The sequence below is a fragment of the Henckelia pumila genome, chromosome 3 (genome assembly GCF_033568475.1).
Source record: "Henckelia pumila isolate YLH828 chromosome 3, ASM3356847v2, whole genome shotgun sequence".
NCBI lineage: Eukaryota > Viridiplantae > Streptophyta > Magnoliopsida > Lamiales > Gesneriaceae > Henckelia > Henckelia pumila.
In genome coordinates this window covers 135,621,719-135,647,637 of record NC_133122.1, presented here as the reverse complement: position 1 = coordinate 135,647,637, position 25,919 = coordinate 135,621,719, and the positions used below count along the sequence as shown (strand labels likewise).

The 25,919-nt window shown below is 36.7% G+C and overlaps 1 protein-coding gene across 1 annotated transcript; it reads right to left on the bottom strand.

Annotated features, from left to right (window-relative positions):
- Window positions 1-19,474: 19,474 nt before the first annotated feature.
- On the bottom strand, window positions 19,475-23,109 carry LOC140889556 (transcription factor HHO5-like). The gene is made up of 5 exons (XM_073297269.1): window positions 22,908-23,109; window positions 22,434-22,636; window positions 20,547-20,829; window positions 19,727-19,803; window positions 19,475-19,522 (listed from the first exon to the last, which is right to left on the bottom strand). The coding sequence occupies exons 1-5, from the start codon at window positions 23,107-23,109 to the stop codon at window positions 19,475-19,477; spliced, it is 813 nt and encodes a 270-aa protein (XP_073153370.1).
- Between the last annotated feature and the right edge of the window lie 2,810 nt (window positions 23,110-25,919).

Genomic DNA, 25,919 nt, shown 5'->3' with positions numbered 1-25,919 from the left:
ATATGATGAGTACAATACTCAGATAGTTAGTTCTCAAGAATGTTTCTTCAGTATTTTTGGATTCATTGTCAGAAATGATCTAGCAACTGTTTGAATTTCAATGGATACTAACAGGATCGCATCAAGTGTTTAGACGTGGTAAAAAGACAGAAGCTGAGATCTAAAGTTACCTGGTCTAGCAGGATTGTTGTCACTAATTTTCAAAGATGTCTATTGGATGCGTTAGGCCACTGATATGTCTGATTCAATGAGATCGAGTCAGGGGTTAGCTAGATTGTATCAATTTAGGGACTTTGCCAAAGAGGGATGAAACAGTTTTGTTCATCAAGTAGCGCGAGTCAGAATTCAGCAAGGAATTATTATTATCCATGGTAGGATAATCAATATTCTCATTTTCAGGTGTTATCTCAAGTTATGAGATAAATGTCATTATATTAGTATTCGGGGATTGTAATAATCGAATCTTGAGTCAACAGAATAAATATTGATATTTTCAAGAAGAGAACCTGAAGGGTTCGGGAAATCAAATATTGTGGACAACGATGTTGTCACATGTGTTATGACAAGTATTAGTCATTAGTATGAGAATCCTTTCAGTGTACAAGGATTTGGGTACGAGGTTCTGATGGAAGGGAATGAAGATAAGTGTGTATCAGTATGCTTCGAGATGTTTGGTGTGTCAGCAGGTCAAGGCAGAGCACCGACGTCCTGGAGGTTTGCTTCACAGTTTACCTATTCCTGAGTGGAAATGAGAGTTGATCAAGATGGACTTCGTGACCCATTTACCGGTGTCCTAGAGAAATTGTGATGCTATCTGTGTAGGAAAACTGGCGTTCAGATCAATCACGATTGATACCCGGTGCAGCGGAAGTTTAAAAATTTTATTATGGAACAATTCCATAGTGTGGGTATCAACCGTTTGACGATTAAATTATAAGTGTGTGTAAAATTAAATAACAATTATTAAATTTTACCTTCAATCTCGAATCGAGATTATTGGACTCCAATAGATTTCCCTGCTCTTGTTGTCTCTCCCTGGAACCGATGAACTCCTTCAATCAGGTCCACGAATAGAGGTTTAATCCCTCTGATAGATTGCACTAGAAAATCTATCAGAAGTTTTCTGCGAAGAGAATAACGAATTTGATTCGCTTATTCCAGACTGCAATTCAAAATCACAGACCGGAATTTCTCAGACAGAGAGGGAGGGGGGCGGCCGAAATATTTGAGAGAGAGGAGGCTAGGGTTTTCGAAATTTTGCTCTCAAAATTATGACCAGTTGTGTGTAATTTCTGTACTGCAATAACTTATTTATAATGCAGGCCACTAACACCTTAGGGCCCATTAGTCATAAGTTAAGGCCCGACAAGCAAAGCCCGCATGTTCAGAAATTAATATAAAATTCATCGTGACTCCGATTGATAAACCGATTTTACCAATGTGCACAGAAACCATTTCTGCACATTTTAAAGTCAAGATAAATTTTCCTGAATCCGAATTCAGTGGTTTCCAAAAATGTACATCCCTATGTCATTTTAGGAAATCCTACTCCCTTACTCTTATTTAAGAAGTCCAACTTCTTTATTCATTAAATTTAACTCTTTAAATTTAACTATCTCAACGGGGATTAAAAACTCCATTACACTGTGTGACCCTCAATGGTTCAGGGATACAGCTAGCCGTGGGCTCACAACTCCTTGTGACTCGGAACAACGATTTCCGACTTGCCCAACGAATCATGGTAAAGCGCCTAGCAACATCGCCCCATGATTCCCTAGGTATCACTGATAGTGCCTACAAGAACCAGTAGATTTTGGTTCGCGTACAGTACGGTCCCTTCATCCATATATCCCGATCGAATCAACAACCATTGGTATATCGAGAGTCGCTCAAGATTCGATAACTATTCAATACATCTTGAAGATCAAATTAGTGACATCGCATGTGCTACTAAGAAACCATTTCTTAAATCACATCAAGTACTCTGGCCAGAGATTCGTCACACTAATATCTCCTCAGATCGCATAGGATATCCACACTCGCAAGTATGTGGTGAATCCTTGACAACAATGCATCGACTCCTATATGTGTTGTAACTGTACCCAATCCCGACACCTGATGACCCCCATAGAGTCGGTAAACGAGTCAAAGCACAGTACTAGCATATAGAGTCTCCATGATGTTTCAAGTAGTAAGGACTAATGGTGTACAACCAAAACCGCAGACTTTATCCACTCGATAAGTGATAACCACTTGGAAAGTCCGGATAGGGTAGTTCGATAATTCATCCTATGAATATCCATTTGCATGCTTCGAACATCTCCATGTTCCCTACCAATGAAACGTGGTACTCCGCATCGCAAATGCTAGTCTCAAACTCGAGCGATCCTTATCCTTATTATCGGACGGCTCAATCGACTAGGAACAGTTTAGAATATACAGTGACTATAAGATGTATTTCATGATAGACATCCCCATGTTCTACCACATCTTACATACACTATAGTATATTCAAGGTCTTTATCAAAACAACAATAGTATATCACAATATAACAATATGAAGAAAGATAAAGTCATTGCCATTAATAAAAGTGTAAATTACATTAAACAAAAGATCGTTTGTACAAAGAGTCATCAAAGCCCATAGCCACAAGTTGGCTCACTGGGCACCCACTCTTTCAATCTCCCACTTGCCCTATAGCCAACTAGTCATACTACGTAGACCCATTGCTTCGCGATGTTTGTCAAGCAATGGTCCTGGCAAGGGCTTAGTAAGCGGATCAGCGATATTGTCTGCAGAGGCCACTCGTTCGACAGTGATGTCTCCTCTTTCCACAATCTCCCGGATGATGTGGTATTTCCACAGTACGTGTTTGGATCTTTGATGAGACATTGGTTCCTTTGCTTGAGCAACGGCACCCGTGTTGTCACAGTACACCGGGACTGGACCAACAAATTCAGGAATGACGCCCAACTCTTGGACGAACTTCCTCATCCAAACGGCCTCTTTAGCAGCAGCTGATGCTGCAATGTATTCAGCCTCAGTGGTGGAATCCGCTGTGGTGTCCTGCTTGGAACTCTTCCAAGAGACAGCACCTCCATTGAGCATGAACACAAATCCAGAGGTTGACTTCGAGTCATCCACGTCACTTTGGAAGCTAGAGTCGGTATAGCCTTCCAATTTCAGATCTCGTCCTCCATATACCATGAACATATTCTTAGTCCTTCGTAAGTACTTAAGAATGTCCTTCACGGCTTTCCAATGCATTTGACCAGGATTAGCCTGATATCTGCTCGTGACACTCAGAGAAAATGCTACATCCGGTCTGGTAGATATCATCCCATACATGATACTACCTATAGCTGACGCATATGGTACATGTGTCATATTCTCTATCTCTTCATCAGTCTTGGGACACATAGACTTGGATAGAGAAACTCCATGACACATGGGTAGATGTCCTCTCTTGGACCCATCCATTGAAAACCGTTTCAATATGGTGTCGATGTAGGTTGATTGAGTGAGTCCTATCATTCTCTTAGATCTATCTCTATAGATCTGTATCCCAAGAATGTAGGATGCCTCACCTAAATCCTTCATCGAGAATCTACCTGATAACCATATCTTTGTTGACTGTAACATCCCTACGTCATTCCCAATGAGTAGGATGTCATCAACATAAAGTACTAAGAACGTCACAGCATCCTTAACTACTTTCTTGTACACGCATGGTTCCTCCGGGTTCTTGATGAAACCAAAATCTTTTATTGTTTCATCAAATTTCTGGTTCCAACTTCTTGATGCTTGTTTTAGACCATAAATTGATCTCTGAAGCTTGCATACCTTATGCTCGCTTCCCATGGATGTGAACCCCTCTGGCTGCTTCATATAGATTTCTTCCTTAATGTCTCCATTAAGAAAAGCAGTCTTCACATCCATTTGCCATATCTCATAGTCATACCATGCAGCTATGGCAATAAGGATTCTTATGGACTTAAACATTGCAACTGGTGAAAAGATTTCATCATAGTCAACTCCTTGTCTTTGAGTGTAACCTTTCGCCACCAATCGCGCCTTGTAGGTCAATACCTTACCATCAGGCCCAAGCTTTCTCTTGTAGATCCATTTACACCCTATTGGAACAATTCCATCAGGAGGATCTACTAAAGACCAAACTTGGTTTGTATGCATTGAATCCAATTCAGACTGCATAGCTTCAAGCCATAAATTTGAATCCGCATCAGAAATTGCTTCCTTGAAGTTTCTTGGATCACATCCAATGTCGGGTTCATCTTGATCCCCTTCAAGAAGAAGACCATATCGAACAGGAGGTCTAGAAGTCCTCTCGGATCTTCTAGGTTCAGGCGTGTCCAGTAATGGTTCCTGAGGGGTAGGATCGTTATTTTGTATTTCGGGTTCTTCTCGAACTTCTTCGAGTTCCATCATCTTGCCTTTCTTATCCCATAATAACTCCTTCTCCAAGAAGGTGGCATTCCTAGAAACAAACACCTTTGTTTCAGCAGGATAATAGAAATAATATCCGATTGAATTCTTCGGATACCCTACAAAATAACATAAGCTGGATCGACTATCCAACTTATCTCCCACTGTCCGCTTCACGTAAGCAGGACATCCCCAAATCCTCAAGTACGAATACTTAGGAGCTTTGCCATTCCATAACTCGTATGGTGTTTTGTCCACTGCTTTAGTGTGGACGTTGTTCAACAACAATACCGCTGTTTCAAGCGCATAGCCCCAAAACGAAGGTGGAAGCTCAGTGAAGCTCATCATAGATCGAACCATGTCCAACAAAGTTCGATTACGACGCTCCGATACACCATTCAGCTGTGGTGTCATAGGAGGAGTCCACTGAGAGAGAATCCCATTCTCTTTTAGATAGTCCAAAAACTCGGTACTTAAGTATTCTTCACCTCGATCCGATCGAAGTGCTTTAATACTTTTACCTAGCTTGTTTTCTACTTCAGCCTTGAATTCTTTGAACTTTTCAAATGCTTCAGACTTATATTTCATTAAATATAAATACCCATACCTTGAATAATCGTCAGTAAAGGTAATGAAGTAGGTGTGGCCATATTGAGTCCCAACTCTAAATGGTCCACAAACATCTGTATGGATCAAATCCAACAGATTTTGACTACGCTCAGGCTTCCCCTTAAAAGGAGATTTAGTCATTTTCCCTTTTAGACAGGATTCACAAGTAGGTAGAGAGTTAATATCATACATATCAAACATGCCCTCTCCCACTAGCTTGTTCATCCTCCTTGAGGAAATATGACCTAGCCTAGCATGCCAAAGGTTCGCCGGGTTTTGACTATCGATTTTTCTTTTGTTTGTTGTTGCCGGTTTATCAATATAATTTATTGGAACGTCTTTCAGTTTTAAGTTGTATAGATCGTTTTCAAGTTGTCCATTTCCAATCAAACATTCATTCTTGTAAATATTGCAAATCCCATTCACAAAATTGCAAGAATAACCATCTCTATCTAGCATAGAAACAGAAATAATGTTTTTAATTAAATCCGGAACAAATAAAACATCTCTTAAAAATAACTTAAAACCGTTCTGCAAAATTAAACAAACATCTCCAATGGCTGTAGCTTCAACTCTGGAACCATTCCCGAGCCTCAGCTGGGTCTCACCCATTCTAAGCCTGCGACTTCTTGTCATCACCTGCAAATCATTGCAAATGTGAGATCCACATCCGGTATCCAATACCCAAGAAGTAGTATTAAGTGAAATGTTTATTTCAATATAGAACATACCCTTTGCAGTTCCCAACTGCTCTAGATATTCCTTGCAGTTGCGCTTCCAATGACCGGGCTTCTTGCAGTAATGGCAAACATCCTTGGATTTTCCATTGTTTGAAGCCTTTGTCTTGTGCTTCTTCTCGGGCTCGACTTTCTTGGGTGGGGCAGAACGTTTCTTGCCCTTCGTACTTGGCCCCTTCTTAGCAGAAGATGAGGAGCCCACCAAGAAAGCTGGCTTATCCTTCTTAAGTGTGGATTCATATGTCACAAGCATATTGACCATCTCTTCAAGGGTGGCCTCTATCTTGTTCATATTAAAATTTATCACAAATCCGTCAAACGAAGAAGGAAGAGACAGAAGCAGTAAATCCACGTTGAGTTCATGCTCCAACACCAAATCAAGGGTCGCTAACTTTTGTATGAGCCAAATCACTCGTACCCCATGATCACGGACCGAAGTCCCTTCACGCATGCGACACGTCATCAGCTCCTTAACAGTAGCGAACCTTTCAGCCCTCGATTGAGCCCCAAAAAGTTCCTTGAGTTGAGCGTGAATGTCAGCAGCATTCACGGTGTCCTCAAATCGCCTCTGGAGTTCATCAGACATCGAGGCTTGCATATAGCATTTGGTCTTGATGTCATGGTCCCACCATGCATCAAGTTTGGCCAATTCCTCCGGACTTACGTCAGCTGGTGCTTCCTTCGGAGGTGATTTTTCTAACACGTAGAGCATCTTCTCCGAAGTCAAGACAATCTTCAACTTCCGGAACCATTCCGTATAGTTTGCGCCAGTTAACTTGTTTTGTTCGAGGATCGAGAATAATGGATTACGCGAATTCATTGTATGAAATACTGAAAAGAAAAACAGACATATATCAATGATTGTTTAAGCAATTTACTAAGACATAAAATAGGCGAATTTAATTTTATGAATCTCACTCCCACTATTTTAACGATTTCACTACCCTCTAGTGAAAACGGGAAACTTTTCCTTAGTGAGAACATGGAGTCCAATTGACAAACTTATGGTCCCGAATAATATCAGCCAACCATAATTCTCAAAAGGTAGAGCCCAATTGCTTCCAAAGCAACCCCCATGTGTTTACCTCATGTCCAAAAGGGCCCAATAATATGACGCCGTTTAAAGTGACATGTCAAGATGACCCATCAATATTAAGTTGTGATGGACGGTCGCCATGTGGATCCCCAATAATATGAGCCGATCCCATGGGAGTTCCACCCAACTTACAACATGTGTCGATCCAATGTACAGCTTTCCGACGGACGGGCCCCCCCAATAATATGAGCCGGACCGTATCCGCGGGTAGCATCACATACATTGACCGTTGATGGAAGGTAGGAACATTTAAACAAATTTAAATTTCCTTTATTTATCTTGATATCAATTTTAAATCATATTTAAAATGAGGGATTTTTAATTATAAAAATTTGTCTCATCAATTTCAAATTATTGCATGCTTGCCGGATTCACGCAATTATGTCTAAAACATGCATACAATCATAATATCATATATTATATAGGATGATCGATTCCATTTCTAATTGACCCGTGGTTGCCAATCACGAGTCTTAGTCCAATCCTAGGTAATATGCAGTATGCAATGCAATTCTATTACATGTGCTTCCAATTTACATTTCTTCTGTCTTTATTGTCTGCTGGGCCCACCATCTTCAAATCTTGATTTCCCACTAAATCTAATGTATTTACAATAAATAACAATGACAAGTAGGGGATACATTTTTAGGGGTGGGAACGGGCCATAAACCAAGCCCACTTTTATTACATATGACATTCATACTGGGCCATAAACCAGGCCCATTAATAAAACCAACAACAATAAAAACAAATGTAAATTCCTAACATACACCTACAAAATTGGTCATGGCAATCGATCATCCTTATCCAATAACATTTAATTCAAAATTAATTTATTGGATAACATGCAGTGGCAATTCAAATTTAAACAGGATAAAATCATATTTTATATATAAAATCTCATTTTACATATAAAATCATATTTTATCTCTTTATCAAATAAAATCAAATTTTATCTACAAAATCCAATTTTATGGATAAAATCATATTTTACTCAATATATTCATAAGATCAAATCTTATCATCAATTGTACCAAAAATAATTGATTTCAAAATTCAATTTAAGGATAAAATATTAAAATTTTCCAAAAATTCAAATTTATCCAAAAATCAATTTTAAAGTTTACGGACTCGAACAATTCGATCCGAAATCTCGTGAACCAATCAAAAACAATTTTTGACCGGACCAAAAATAAAATTTTAACACATTAAAATTAATTTTAAATAAAAATTTAATTTTTCCCGCGGGCCGCCTGGGACACTCCCGGGCCGGCCCGCACCCGTGGGCGCGGGCCGGGGCAGCCCGGCTGCCCCTTTAGGGCAGCAACAGTTGCTGCCCTGGCGGCGCCGTGCGCCGCCCTGGGCGGTGCCGAGCGTTGCCCATGGGCGGCGCTGTGCACCGCCCTGGGCAGCGCCCAGCGCTGCGCTGGGCAGCGCCGAGCGCTGCCCTGGGCGACGCTGTGCGCCGCCCCTGGGCGACGCCGTGCGCCGCCGTGGGCGGCGCCGTGCGCCGCCCGGGGCAGCAACAATTGCTGCCCCACCGGGCAGCGATCCAATCGCTGCCCGGGTTTTGCCCCCGAAAAATTATTTTTTTATTTAAAAATATTTATTTTGTTTCAAAAACCGAGACTCAAAAAAATTTTGTACAATCGATTAATTTAATCGTTTGATCTGAGCAACCTGGCTTTGATACCACTGTAGGAAAACTGGCGTTCAGATCAATCACGATTGATACCCGGTGCAGCGGAAGTTTAAAAATTTTATTAACCGTTTGACGATTAAATTATAAGTGTGTGTAAAATTAAATAACAATTATTAAATTTTACCTTCAATCTCGAATCGAGATTATTGGACTCCAACAGATTTCTCTGCTCTTGTTGTCTCTCCCTGGAACCGATGAACTCCTTCAATCAGGTCCAAGAATAGAGGTTTAATCCCTCTGATAGATTGCACTAGAAAATCTATCAGAAGTTTTCTGCGAAGAGAATAACGAATTTGATTCGCTTATTCCAGACTGCAATTCAAAATCACAGACCGGAATTTCTCAGACAGAGAAGGAGGGGGGCGGCCGAAATATTTGAGAGAGAGGAGGCTAGGGTTTTCGATATTTTGCTCTCAAAATTATGACCAGTTGTGTGTAATTTCTGTACTGCAATAACTTATTTATAATGCAGGCCACTAACACCTTAGGGCCCATTAGTCATAAGTTAAGGCCCGACAAGCAAAGCCCGCATGTTCAGAAATTAATATAAAATTCATCGTGACTCCGATTGATAAACCGATTTTACCAATGTGCACAGAAACCATTTTTGCACATTTTAAAGTCAAGATAAATTTTCCTGAATCCGAATTCAGTGGTTTCCAAAAATGTACATCCCTATGTCATTTTAGGAAATCCTACTCCCTTACTCTTATTTAAGAAGTCCAACTTCTTTATTCATTAAATTTAACTCTTTAAATTTAACTATCTCAACGGGGATTAAAAACTCCATTACATTGTGTGACCCTCAATGGTTCAGGGATACAGCTAGCCGTGGGCTCACAACTCCTTGTGACTCGGAACAACGATTTCCGACTTGCCCAACGAATCATGGTAAAGCGCCTAGCAACATCGCCCCATGATTCCCTAGGTATCACTGATAGTGCCTACAAGAACCAGTAGATTTTGGTTCGCGTACAGTACGGTCCCTTCATCCATATATCCCGATCGAATCAACAACCATTGGTATATCGAGAGTCGCTCAAGATTCGATAACTATGCAATACATCTTGAAGATCAAATTAGTGACATCGCATGTGCTACTAAGAAACCATTTCTTAAATCACATCAAGTACTCTGGCCAGAGATTCGTCACACTAATATCTCCTCAGATCGCATAGGATATCCACACTCGCAAGTATGTGGTGAATCCTTGACAACAATGCATCGACTCCTATATGTGTTGTAACTGTACCCAATCCCGACACCTGATGACCCCCATAGAGTCGGTAAACGAGTCAAAGCACAGTACTAGCATATAGAGTCTCCATGATGTTTCAAGTAGTAAGGACTAATGGTGTACAACCAAAACCGCGGACTTTATCCACTCGATAAGTGATAACCACTTGGAAAGTCCGGATAGGGTAGTTCGATAATTCATCCTATGAATATCCATTTGCATGCTTCGAACATCTCCATGTTCCCTACCAATGAAACGTGGTACTCCGCATCGCAAATGCTAGTCTCAAACTCGAGCGATCCTTATCCTTATTATCGGACGGCTCAATCGACTAGGAACAGTTTAGAATATACAGTGACTATAAGATGTATTTCATGATAGACATCCCCATGTTCTACCACATCTTACATACACTATAGTATATTCAAGGTCTTTATCAAAACAACAATAGTATATCACAATATAACAATATGAAGAAAGATAAAGTCATTGCCATTAATAAAAGTGTAAATTACATTAAACAAAAGATCGTTTGTACAAAGAGTCATCAAAGCCCATAGCCACAAGTTGGCTCACTGGGCACCCACTCTTTCAATCTGGGTTGTGGTGGACCGACTCACCAAGTCAGCACATTTCATTCCTTATAACCGGGACTACAATTTTTACAGGATGACTCGTTTGTACATCCAGGAGATTTTCCGATTGCACGGAGTGCCTGTAGCATAGTTAGCGATCGAGACCCCAGGTTTACTTTCAGGTTTTGGAGGATTCTTTAGTGTGCTATGAGTACTACTTTCAGTTTGAGTACTACTTATCACCCAAAGACTGAAGGGTAGTTAGAGAGCACGATTTGTACTCTTGAAGACATGTTGCGTGCATGTTCTTTGGAGTTTGGTCCAGCATGGCAAGATCAGTTGCCATTGATTGAGTTTGCGTACAACAAAAGTTACCATCACAGTATTGGGATGGCACCGTTTGAGGCGTTGTACGGATGATGATGTCGTACTCCGCTGTCGTACTCCGCTGTTCTGGGAATAAGTAGGGGAGCGACATGTAGAGGGACCGGAGTTAGTCCAGCAGACTGTTGATATTATTGGACAGATCAAGAAGCGAATTAAGACTGTACAGGATCGACATGCTAGTTATGAGAATGTTAAGCGCAGGCCTTTGCAGTTTGCAGTCGGCGAGAAGGTGTTCTTGAAAGTCTCACCATTTCGCAGGATTTTGAGATTCAGTCTCAAGGGTAAGCTATCTCCTAGGTTCATTGGTCCATTTGAGATTTTGAAAAGTGTTGGAGATTTGACTTACAGGTTGGCGTTACCACCGTATTTGTCAAGTATCCACGATGTGTTTCATGTTTCACTATTGCGACGGTATGTGGCAGATGAGCCTTATATCTTACAGTCGTCTAAAGTATAGTTGGATCCAAATTTGACGTATGTGGAGAGACCTTTGCGTATCATAGGTCATAAGGATAAGGTCTTACGCAACAAGATCATTCCTTTTGTTTTAGTTCAGTGGCAGCACCGAGACACTGAAGAAGCCACTTGGGAGATTGAGAGTTGTATGCGTACAGACTATCCAGAGTTTTGAAAATATTGCATTTTCAGTTATATCTTGTAAAATATTCAGTTTGAATAAAGATGTTTACTTATTATTTTTACTGCATTCAATACTTAAGATTTGTTTCGAGGACGAAATATCTTAAGTAGGGGGAGAATGTAGTAGGCCGGTTCAATTTTACAAGATTAAGGGACTTAAATGTGATTAAGGAATTGATTTAAGGGACTAAATTGCAAAATGGATTTGGGTGAGATTGGAGCGTCCGATTTCAAAACGGAGCGTCCGATCTCTTCTGTTAGGTGTCAATTGGTTTCAACACGTGGCAAAGATTGGAGCGTCCGACCGTTGGGACCAGACCGTCCGATGTGTTTGCGGGACAGATGTCACAAGATTGTGACACGTGGCCAGTCATGCAGATCGGAGCGTCCGATCTTTCCCTATAAATAGGGGTCCGAGGTCTCATTTTAATTTTCTAATTCCTCACCTCTCCTTGGCCCATGTAGCTCGATTCTAAGAGTTTTTGGGTACTCTTATTTTAAGAGTTGGAGTAGGTAGTAGTTTTTATATAACGAACAGTGTACGTAGTAGTAGCCAGGCGGCGGATCTCTGGCGAGGTGTCAAAGAGTCGTAGCAAGGCTATGCCCAAGCTCTGAGGCACGCGACATCAGCGGGCTGAAGACAGACAAAGGTATAGCTCTGGCTCCTTATAGCAAATAGGAAGTATGCTATAGTTTAATTAAGGATTTTAGAGCATGATATGTGATGTTTGGCATGCTAGATAATACATGGTATTTATGTATTGTAGTGCTGCATGGTAGGCTTGGACCTAGAAGGGAGCTTCTAGGATCTGCCTTAGTAAGGTACGGAAGTATTATTCGAGATATACATATTGAGTATGCGTGTATTATGTGTTTGCATGTATTACGTGATTGCATGATTTATATGATACATTATGTCACGAATGTATGTTGCATACATGAGCATATTGATCCCATATCTTTGAGATATCATGTAGTAGGGCGCTCACCCTACTAGTTTGTAGATGGTTGGATATGTAAGTCTTGTGTCAGGTCACCGTTATGGTTGGACACTTGTACTAGTATCAGGTCACCATTATCCACTAGGTATATGAGCCACCTCCCGATGCGACGGCGCTGCGTGCTATATACCTTGGACCCGGTCTATGAGCTAGTTTCTTGACCTGAGTGTCTTGGTATCCATTTCATTTGCATAATTGCACATATAATAGTGTATACTCATAATCTCGAACTGAGCGTGTTAGGCTTACTTCCGGTTATTTTCTGTTATCTGGATACCCCATTCAATGGGGCATATGCAGGTAGTTCTCCTGATGATAGAGACGTTAGGTGGTGACCAAGGCTGGATGGCAGGGTTGACCACTAGGTTTTGTTTTCTGGTATTGATTTATTTAAGTTCCGCAATTTACTCTGATTAAGATAATTTATTGATTAATTGAATGCTTAAGCTTCTGATTAGTAGGTGATCACGGTGCGGGTCACTACACAAATGGACTAAAAAATCCGACTGTTATCGAATTCATGGAGGTGCCAATCTGGGTTCAATTTCATAATCTACCCATTGCTTTTATGCATTTATCGATCATTCACAATATAGGTGAAAAACCGGGGAAGGTAATTGAAGTGGAGGTAGTGGTGGAGGGAAGTGTACAGGTAAGTTTGCGAGAGTTCGAATATTGAAGAATATTAATACTCCGCTAGAGAAAGGACTGTGTGTGAGCCTTGCTGAGTCTAATGAGGAAACATGTATTCTACTGTTGTATGAAAAGCTACCAAATTTTTGTTATGCTTGTGGTCAGTTGGGACATCTCAAGAGATATTGCGAGGATAATGTAGTAGACACAACTTCGGTTGCTTTTGGTAGTTGGATGAGGGCACCTATAACAAATTAGAGCAAACAGTTGGGGATACCCAGACCTCAAAACTCTGATTCTAGTGTGCTTTTGGGGCAGGGGGAGGCAACTGAGGAACCAAGTGAGTCTAATCCTAACGAAAACACAAATTCGATGGAAGAGCCTCTGCTCCAATCAGATGAAATGAAGATTTATATTAACAGGATTGATAATTTGGAGATAGTTCCAATGATTATGGATGCCTCATCTGAGCCATTGCTAATCGCATATCCTTCGGGCTTGCGAGAGGAAGGTATATTGAAATCCATTGAGCAGACGATAGACAGTACTTATGCTCTGCAGGCAAAGGTGGAAAAGAAGGAGTCTTTGACTTTGAGCAAACAGAAAAAGATTCCAAAAATCGTTATCCAAGTAAATCAGAAGCCAACTACTAAACAATGAAAAAGGATAGCTAGGAAAAATAAAGATGAGGATTGGGGTCAGAAAGATGGAGTAAAATCAGTTACAGAAGGTAAGCGCAGTATGGAAACGTTGGAGGATCCCATCGAAGGGAGTAAAAAACCCAAAATTTTGGGGGAGAATTGTTTGGATCAGCAGATGGAATAGGGCTGCATCATTATGAATTTCTTTGTGTGGAATGCACGTGGGCTTGGAAACCCACAGGAATCCAGGAATTTATGCGCTTTGTCGCCAAAAGTTCTCCTTCTTTGATATTTATTTGCGAGACTAAATTATATAATTATCAATATAATAATTGGCATTCTCTCTTGTGCTATAAAGGGGTTTTCAATGTGGATTGTGAAGGCCAAAAAGGGGGATTAGTGCTGCTATGGAACGATCCATATGATATCAATATTTGCTTATTTTCCGCGGGACACATCAACTGCATTATCACTCATGAAAACAGAGTTTGGCGATTTACCGGCTTTTACGGCAATCCGAATGCAAATCAAAGACATCTCTCCTGGAGCTGCTTGAGGTACTCCAAAAAATACTGTGGCTTCTGGGAGGGATTTTAAGGAAATACTCTTTGAAAGTGAGAAATTGGGAGGTGTGGTGAAACCGAGAGCTCAAATGACGGCCTTTCAAAATGTGATTTAGTCCTGTATGTTGCAAGATCTCAAATGAAAAGGTAATCAGTTTACTTTGTGTAATAAAATACAAAAAGAAGAGATTGTTTTTGAACATCTAGATAGATTCCTTTGCAATTTTGAATGACTTCAATTATATTAGTCAGCTAAAGTTATCCACCATGAATACTATGGTTCGGATCATAGACTCATATCCATATATATGAATAAGGAATGTGGTATTCAGTGTCGAAAAGGGCTTAGAAGATTTATGTTTGACCATAAATGGATGGTGTTTGAGGATTTTAGATTGATAATGGAGCAATGGAAGGGAAGGATAACTGGTATTGATCTACCAAACAAATTGTCACAATTTAGCAGAGTTCTTAACTCTTGGGCAGGGTCCCGATTTGTCGATTTTACTCTTAAAATCGAATCATTAAGCCGAGAGATTAATAATCTGATGAATTCAAACCAGAAAAAAGAAAATATTATTAGAATTGGAGAGGTGGAGCATGAAATTGAGAAACTACTTCAAGAAGAGTTGCATTGGAGTCAAAGGGCGCGTGCTAATTGGTTGAACCATGGGATGTAAATACAAAGTTCTTTCACTCATTTTCATCAGAAAGGAAACACATTAACCATATCAAAGTGCTATTAACTGATAATGGTAATTGGTGTACTGAAGCGAATACTGTGGCAGAAATTCTATTAAATCATTTTAATCTGATGTTTACTTCATCAATACCCTCGGAGTTGGATATTGAAGAGGTGCTATCGAATATAAGACCAATGGTGGATGAAGCAATGAATGATGTTCTATGTGCTCCATTATAGATGCAGACATTCGAAAGGCACTATTTGACATGCATCCTACCAAAGCCCCGGGACCTGACGGGTTTACAACATTGTTTTTCCAAAAAAATTGGGACATTGTGGGTAATGAAAGTACGACAGCAACACTCAAAGTTTTGAATGAACGAGGTGAATTAATGAACTGGAATTCAACTCTTATTACATTGATACATAAAGTGGCCGATCCTTCTAATCCGAAAGATATTCGTCCAATAATTCTATGTAATACATGCTACAAAATTGTCTCAAAGGCAATCACTAACCAATTGTGCCCGATTATGTCAAATGCTATTGATAAATTTCAGAGTGCTTTTATTCTAGGACATCTTATCACAGATAATGTCATTATTTGATTTGAATGTATGCATTGGATCAGGAATAACAAGAAGAATAAAAATGGCTTTGGGGCTTTAAAGCTAGATATGAGTAAAACATATGATCGAGTTGAGTGGTGATTTCTTGAGGCGATAATGCTAAGGTTGGGCTTTGATAGAGTGTTTGTGGATCTGATTATTCGATGTATATCGTCGGTTACCTTTTCAATCAAGGTCAATCAGTCTATATATGGTACTATATCTCCACAGCGAGGTCTACGTCAGGGTGATCCATTATCCCCATTCTTATTTACTATATGTGCTCAGGGACTTTCAGCAACACTCATTAAAGCCGAGATTGATAATCAATTTAAAGGAGTGAAAAAATTGCAAATAGCTCCCCGACCATCTCACATTTATTTTTTGCCGACGATAGCTTGATCTTTTTCGAGCAGTGGAATCAGATTGTAGACAACTCAAAGACTGCTTACAAAAGTATGAAAGAGCATCGGGCCAAATTGTGAACTATGAGAAATCTGCATTAACCTTTAGTACAAGTGCAGCGCAGGGAACAATTCAGGCCATCAAAAATAACTTCTCTATTGATGTGGTTAGAGGACATGAGCTTTATTTGGGGCTTCCAACCTTTTCTTTGCGGAGTAAACACATTCAATTTGAGGATTGAGAGAAAGAATTTACGAAAGGATAAATAGATGGGCGTCCAGATTCTTCTCGACAGGAGGTAAGGAAATTATAATTAAGGCAGTGTTGCAAGATATTCCGTCGTATTCTATGTTGTGCTTTAAATTTCCAATTTCTTTATTTTATGAATTAAAGAAATTGTGTACAAAATTTTGGCGGAGCTCAAAAACAGATGGTGTGGGAATGTACTGAGCCAAATGGAAGAAACTGTGTATACCAAAAAATTTTGGAGGTATGGGTTTTCGAAGCCTAATAGATTTCAATCGGGCTCTTCTTGCGAAACAAGTATGGAGGATAATCCAAGATCCAACATCGTTAATGACCCATGTACTTAAAGCGAAATATTTCAAACATGTAGACATTATGGAGGCTAAATTGGGATCTAAACCATCATATATTTGGTGGTCGATCTTATAGAGTTGTGATCTTCATAAAAAAGGATCAATGTGGAGAGTGGGCAAAGGTGAAAAAATATAAGCCATGAAAGATTGCTGGATTCCAAAGTTGGGGAGTGCCAAATTGTCGGTGAGCAACCCCAATGGACATATTTTGGTGAAGTAATTGATATCTCCCAATAAGATGTGGAATGAAAAATAAGTGCGAAACAATTTACCTTCTTTCGAAGAAGAATATATTTTGGATATTCCATTGAGTAGGCATGAAGATGAAGATAGAAGGTACTGAAAGTGGGGAGATCGAGGACAATACTAGGTTAAATCTGGATATCTTCTTGAGATTGGAAGCTATAACCCTTCGGTTTCTCAATCCAACTACTCTCTTGAATCATGGTGGAATTCTATCTGGTCACTACAAATCCCACAAAAAATTATAATTTTTTTGGAAGGCGATCCATGACTTTATCCCAAAAGAATTAAACTTGAGCCACTTTCCTAGCACCTTGTCTAGCAGGGCTTTCGAAGAGCTTCGCAATTCAATGAAAATTCCCTTTTCATACACCATATTATGTCCTCGTGACGAGGACACCCCTAACTTCCTTCCTGATGGCTTTTATACTTTTTTCCGACGCCAAATCCGAAGTGGTCTTAGATTCCCTATCCCCCATTTCTTGGAAGGGTTGAATTGGTTTGTTGTATATGAAAAGTTTTGGTTTCAAATTAAATTGACATCTAATATATATGATTTTACATTTGCATGAAACATGAAAGCAAGTTTGTAAATTAAGTTTCAATTGACAGTGAAATGCAGAAAAAACGAGAAAACGTGTAGGATTAGACAATAGTACTGTAATATTATGTTTTGTGATAGAGCAAGCTCCATTGTCATTTATTTTTGTTATATATTACACCCGACCACAATTATATCAACAAAACCCATCATGATCATAATTAATAAACAAAGCTCCCTTATTGTGTGTCGTCATTCAAAATTTTCAAACCAACACATTCAAACATAAGTATCTCATACCCCAGCAAAAGAATCCTCTCTGATCGAGGGTGTTTAGATTATTTATTTATTTATTTATTTATTTTTTGTTGTATATGGAAAGTTTTGGTCTCAAATTACATTGACATCTAATATATATGATTTTACATTTGCATGAAACTTGAAAGCAAGTTTGTAAATTAAATTCCAATTGACAGTGAAATGCAAAAAAAACGAGAAAACGTGTAGGATTAGACAATAGTACTGTAATATTATGTTTTGTGATAGAGCAAGCTCCATTGTCATTTATTTTTGCTATATATTACACCCGACCACAATTATATCAAAAAAACCCATCATGATCATAATTCATAAACAAAGCTCCATTATTGTGCGTCGTCATTCAAATTTTTCAAACCAACACAAACATAAGTATCTCATACCCCAACAAAAAATCCTCTCCGATCGAGGGTGTCTAGATGATTTATTTATTTATTTCTTTTTTGTTGTATATGAAAAGTTTTGGTCTCAAATTACATTGACATCTAATATATATGATTTTACATTTTCATGAAACTTGAAAGCAAGTTTGTAAATTAAATTCCAATTGACAGTGAAATGCAGAAAAAACGAGAAAACGTGTAGGATTAGACAATAGTACTGTAATATTATGTTTTGTGATAGAGCAAGCTCCATTGTTATTTATTTTTGCTATATATATATTACACCCGACCACAATTATATCAACAAAACCCATCATGATCATAAACAAAGCTCCATTATTGTGTGTCGTCATTCAAATTCAAACCAACACATTCAAACATAAGTATCTCATATCCCAACAAAAGAACCTCTCCGATCGAGGGTGTCTAGATGATTTATTTATTTCTTTCTTTTTTGTTGTATATGGAAAGTTTTGGTCTCAAATTACATTGACATCTAATATATATGATTTTACATTTGCATGAAACTTGAAAGCAAGTTTGTAAATTAAATTTCAATTGACAGTGAAATGCAGAAAAAACGAGAAAACGTGTAAGATTAGACAATATTACTGTAATATTATGTTTTGTGATAGAGCAAGCTCCATTGTCATTTATTTTTGCTATATATGACACCTGACCACAATTATATCAACAAAACTCATCATGATCATAATTCATAAACAAAGCTCCATTATTGTATGTTTTCATTCAAATTTTTCAAACCAACACATTCAAACATAAGTATCTCATACCCCAACAAAAAAATCCTCTCCGATCGAGGGTGTCTAGATGATTTATTTATTTATTTCTTTTTTGTTGTATATGAAAAGTTTTGGTCTCAAATTACATTGACATCTAATATATATGATTTTACATTTGCATGAAACTTGAAAGCAAGTTTGTAAATTAAATTCCAATTGACAGTGAAATGCAGAAAAAACGAGAAAACATGTAGGATTAGACAATAGTACTCTAATATTATGTTTTGTGATAGAGCAAGCTCCATTGTCATTTATTTTTGCTATATATTACACCCGACCACAATTATATCAACAAAACCCGCCATGATCATAAACAAAGCTCCATTATTGTGTGTCGTCATTCAAATTTTTCAAACCAACACATTCAAACATAATTATTCATACCTCAACAAAAGAATCCTCTCCGATCGAGGGTGTCTAGACATGTTATTAATTGCCTCCATCTACCATCTATCGGCATTGCCCCTGGTCCTCAGTTGTTTCAACACTTGAACCAATGTTGTTTGAACTCATTAGAACCCATCGTCTTACTATGTGAATGTTAGGTCTTTTCGGGGTCCCCAGATATGCAACCATCGGTATCAATGCACATCATGTTGGTTGACTCGTGTTGTCCGAGTGTAACTTAGTTTCCGCTCTGGAGATGGATCTTTCGGATGTAAACCCTGTATTTCTGGAACAAATTAACGAATGTAATATTTTGTCATAATTTTGGTATGACCAACAAACGATCGAATTGATCTCATAGAATCAAAAATATGCATATATAGTGACTAGTATTAATAAAATTTATCGCAAAAATAAAAAAAGGGATGTATAATATTTTGTGATACATTATTTTAATTTATTGATTCTAATAATATTTTTTTGGAGATACCTGCAAATGACTTTTGACTTCATCGTTGGTTAGGCCTTCAACATTCATGACTTCCCTAATCTGCTTTGGTGTTGCTGCTGTAAAATGAGCAAATAAAATAAAAAAAGTCAATACACCTATTTCTTTTCCATTTAAAAAAAAACACAGAAATTATGTATAGAGGAACCACAATTATATATTTAAAAATCTAAAAATATTCCCAAAAAAAAACCCTTCCATTTATTATGACAGATAATTAGGGCTGGGAAAAAAATACCAAAATGCTGTCATACTGCCTATACCGCACCGAAAAAAAATCGTATACCGTACCGAAATTTTCGGTATCGGTATAGGATTTGCAAAATTTTGGTATTTCGATATACCGAAAAAAAATAAAAAAAAGTCGGTAAATACGGTATCGGTATGATATTGCGTATATCGAAATTTTTTTAAAAAAATAGTTTAAAAAAATATTTAAATATCGGTATATACGGTATCATATCGATACCGTACCGAATTTCGGTATATCGAAATTTTTCGTTAAAAACGGTATGGATTTATGTCATATCGAAATTTCGGTATACCGAAATTTTTGGTACGATATCGGTATCGAAAATAACGAATCACCCCTACAGATAATTGCCTTCTCAAAAAAACAAGTACCTTCATTAAGAACTAAATCTCTAATTGTAACTTGAAAATGAAGAAATTAGTATCAATTTCAAAAAAAAAAAAAAAAAATTTCTTTAAAAAAATATATGATAAAGAAAAATCATATTTTATTTCATATTAAAAAAACCTAGTAAATAAATAAATTAATGTAAAGGATTATTTTCCATACACTCTACTCCTCCAAGCTGATGTAGAGCATCAACAAACTGTATATGCATTTCGGGAGACCAACAACGTCTCTCTTTCTTCTGCAGTGGCTGCGGTTTCGGTTTCTGCTGTTGTCGATCCTTTGTTTTGATGTTCAAATCAGTTGGTACTACCTCTGCAGAGCCAGTTTCTAAGGATGAAACTGGATTTTTGTTTTTCTTGGTGGCACTCTGAAACGGCATGAATGCCCCAGCCTTATGATTGAAATTACCTCCACTGCTGCTACCTCGATATCCTTCAAAATTCTACAAAAGTAAAGGGGAAAGTTGATGCCAACTTTGTAGTGCTACATTATAACTTCCAATATGGTAAGACTTGAAATGTGTCACTTAAAAATGTTCTATGGCCAAATAAATTGGATAATGCTAAAGGTACAACAAATATCGTGTACAGCGATATTTACAACAATTATATCATGAGATTTTCTATTTTATCGAGAGATTTTGTATTCAATGTATCGTGAGATTTTGATATATTTAATTTTTGCATTGTGTTGTAAGATTTGTTGTATAAAATTCGTTGTACATGTAACATTGCTCAAATAAATTTGAGGTGTCTTGGTATTACCAATTATAGTTATTTATAAATTAGAGCAGCTAACAAATACTTAATACTATAACTAATTGGTATCATTGATTAGAACTAAATACGTGATTATATATATATATATATATATATATATATATATATAATCACGTATTTAGTTCTAATCAATTGCAAGTTAGTGTAATTGTATTAAGAAGATGATTTTTTGGGAGATAATAGATACTTACTTAGAGAGACATCGAATCATCACGCTTGAAATATTGTGCGGCTTAAAAAAGGATGATGTTATAGGTACAACAAAATTTGTAAACAAATTTTACAACAGAAAAAATTCAATACAACAATTTAATATATCACGATAAAATAGCAAAATCTCGCGATATTATTTTTGTAAATATCGTTGTACACGATATTTGTTGTACCTTTTAACATTTTCCATAAAACAATTTCTAAATCGCACGTACAGTTACGTGTACTCAATTCCATCATTTATGCATTTTAATATGTTGTTCATCTATATCTTCCCCTATATATTTTTTCTTATATAAAAAGAATCTACCCATTATATACCATCTTTTTGTTTATCAAAATTACCCTTATGTGATATAGATATTATATATATATATTTTTTAAAATTTCGATATTTCAAATTGCAGTTTAATCCATCGATAATTTTTACAACTATGATATTGCTTTCATTTGAATATAAATAAAATTAATTACAAAAATATTATACAAACAAGCAATGCGTGCATCAAAATACTTGTTATACATAAAGAATTTGCTCATTAGATAAAATAGGGCACCATCTTATTTTGTAGAATTGTCCTTATGTGATATAAATATTATACTTTTGTTATTTTTTCTTTCTTTCTTTTTTTTTTATTTTGATATTTCAAATTTTATCGATAATTTTTAAAAATATGATATTACTCATATTTGAATATAAATCAAATTAATTAAAATAATTTTTTACAAGCACACAATACGTGCGTCCATACGCTTTAAAGATCAAATTTTTACATTCAATGCATACGACGATTCAATATCCATTTTTTCAATAATTAATTGTCGAACCAATTACGTGAGGAGCGTGACACGCGTGATATTGAATTTGTGTAGGTCCCATGAAATGTAAGTGTAAGATTTGTTGTCATTTCAAACCTAAGAAACAAATCAAATATTATGTTTGATGTAACTAAAGTAAATAAATAAATTAAATTATTTTCAAAAACATTTAAAGGAATTAATGGACTGATTAATTATTTATTCATGTCGAATACAAGTAATAAAATAAACTTACTGATTTATGGTGCAAAGCAGTATCTTGATTTTTGGTCCATAGTTGAACAGAACTCATCCATTCTTTTTTCTGGTTGATGTTATTTGGCTCCTTTTGCTCCAAACACCTTTCAAAGCCACTCTTCAGTGGCATTAATTCTTCCCCAACTGGAATTTTCTCACTTCTCTTCCACCTCGGTATCTCTTGCTTCAGTTTCTCAATCGCTGCAAATCACCAATCATCAAACAAAAAAAATAAAAAATTAATAACCCAAATAATTTAAATGAAAATAAAATAATTTATTTTTTATTTTTTCAAAAACCCGATTCATCGAATTTTCTTTTGAATAAAAAAAATTACGATCCAGAGAAACGTACGTACGATAACGAGACTAATTCCATGGGCATGCATTTTTCCCCTTAATAAATAATAAATAAATTAATTAATTAAATTTTTTTTTTTTGCAACATTTCGATTAAATTTTTGTAAACTGACCATCTTCTAAGAAGTGAAAAGAATAATAAAGTGGATGATTTGAGGCACCAATGCGCCTCCTTTCATCCTCTAATGCCTGGATATGAAATTCCAGTATCATTACTTTTGTTGAAAAATCATCAACTGTTGAAACATGTATGAGGATTTGTGATATGGTTTTCGGAACATACATCGATCCCAACTCTTGTACAATTTCAGCCATTTTTAATCCAAAAAATGAATATATATATTTTATACAAATATTTGCATGGAGGGTGTGGGGATTCTCCCATTTATATAGATGTGATGTGAAATGTACATCCGGGGCAAGAAAGAAAGAAGAATTTGGTATTAGTAGAATCAAAAGATTCCTTTGGTTTTTTGTGATTTTTTTGTAATGGGATGTGTGAGATAATTAATGATTTGTCTCCATTTTGTTTGGTAGGAATTTTTATTTATATTTATTTTACAATTATTGAATAATACTTTATTTAAATTTTTCATAATCAACTTTTCCTAATATATAATAAGAATTTGCCAGAGAAAAAAAATTACGTAACACAATTCAAATTAAAACTTGTTAAAAAACAGTAATTTTTTTAAATAATAGAAATTTATATTCCTTAATAATTTTATCATGTAAATAACACGTGGAATGACAAATTATAATGGTGAGAAAATTTGAAATATATTATCTAAGAAAATATAATTCGATATGCATGGAAATTTATTTGGTGTTTCTGTCTATTATGCCCCTGGTAAGCAAGATTAGCTTAACCTTTGGTTGAATTAAAGTGATGAGATTTCTCGTATTTTGGAGGTTTATCTCTAGCCAAATTCAACTTTATGTCTTCACGCGCGTGTAATAAATTTTACGAGATAATAAGTCTATAGGCCATTTCAAAGAGGAAAATTTAATTAGGAATTTTTCCCATTATATCCCCACTTTATTAAATGGGATATAACATTTATTATTGGATGTCAACATATTGATGATATGATAAAAATTTTATCATATTTTTATTTATATTTTAAAGATATATTAAAATATTGCATGAATATGTATGTATCTAGTTGCCTCATACATTAAATATTTTATTTGTACTAGGACTATCTTCCTATAAATAAAGGGTCTCTAACCCTTATTGTGGTATCGGTGCCTTACATATGCTTTTACACGCTCGTACAAATCTCATATATGTATTTTCTATATGCTTTTCATATCTTTACCTTGCAATTTCCATACCTTTCTATTGAATCCTATATTGGCTTGAGCGTCGGGGTGACTTCGTCTTCAGGCGGAGTCATCTCACACATTTTCTTTGATACACAGAAATATTTTGAGATCATTTGGTTTGGTTTATTGAAAAAATTAGTTCGTTGATTACCGGTTCGAGGTAATTTATTTGATGCAAAATTTTTGAATGCATCAATATTCATTATATTCTCATTCATGATTGATGATTCATTGCATATTGAAGAAAAAAATTAGGGATAGAATCAAATCTTTTTTTCATGTATATTTCATTCAAATCATGCACTCATGAAATCAATCACATGCGAAAATAAAATCATGCGGATGCAACTACCCCGCACACAACTTCTAATGTTGACAAATACATCTCTTATCGCTCTGATACCACCTAATGTGGGAACCCGGGTGGTGCAAATACATAAAAATAACTCCAGGCCATTTGGCGACGCGTTGGCCTTACATTTGGCGACGTGTTTTATATTTTTTTCTGATGAACAGTACCGCGCTCGAGTGCGACCCTTCTGCCCAAATTTTTTTCAATGCGTGCTCGAGCGCGATGCCTACTGGAGTACTGTAGCAGCGAAAGCTAAAATATAAAAACGGGACTCGCAACATAAATTCAACTCTTACGAGTGTTCGGGGCATCGAAAATACATGAAATACAGTAAAATACAATGTATTTGACAATAAAAATACTCGAAAATGCAACTCGACATAACTCGCTAAACCCGAAGTTCTACTTCTACTCTCAATCCCAAATCCTCAATGGCCTCTCGAACTCAGCCCTAGATTACCTGTTACAATGCACACACACAAGACAAAGCAACAACCCAAAAACCGGTAAATACAAAGACTTAGTATGAACAATGGAAACATATAATCATCAAAGGTACCAATTCAAATGCATTTCAAAATCGATAAAACTCATTCGATGATATATCAAATTATGTATATGCTTTCATGAAATGCATGTTAAAAAATATGTTGGCTTCCAAACGACGGGCATCAATCATCGAGGTTTGTATCCGACCTCGACATCGAGATTCACATCAAATCTCGGTAACGATGTTGTAACTCATCATCGCATCGATGTTGTAACTCGTCATCGATTTTATTCAATTCATCATCAATGTTATAACTCGACATTGATGATATTACAGTCCATCATCAATGTTGTAACTCGCCATTGATGGTATTTCAACTAATGGAAAGAATCAAGCTCAATATGAATGAGATGATGCAATATACATAAATCGATACTGTAAATCGGCATCTTGCTTTTTTTCATTTCAAATCATCTCAAACTCATATGCATATTCAAATCATTTGATTCATGTAAATGACATAAAATAACACCTATAATCATCGAGAAATCATCAAAACAACTCATGTCATTTAAATCACGTGAATCAAATAAATCAAGCAATAACACATAAACAAGTAAAGTGTGTGATTTTCTCGGGACTAGAGAATCAACTCATCTCGAAGTTCAATGTCATTCTTTCCTTGTCAATTCATACCTCAATTATCGGTTTGGAATAGCCCAATTTCGCAAGGGTACAATATACAAAGCTCATATCAATTCATTTCAATAGAATATCAATATTTCAAGGCGATAATCAACTCAAACCTTGATCGAACGTTCAACAACTCGAATTCTTACCATTCTAATTCGATAATCCCCAAATCAAATCTGAAATGGATAGCATAGCTTCATCAGTAACACATTCTCAACTCATTTCAATGCTTATTCAACTCAAAAGCTCAATATATTCGTC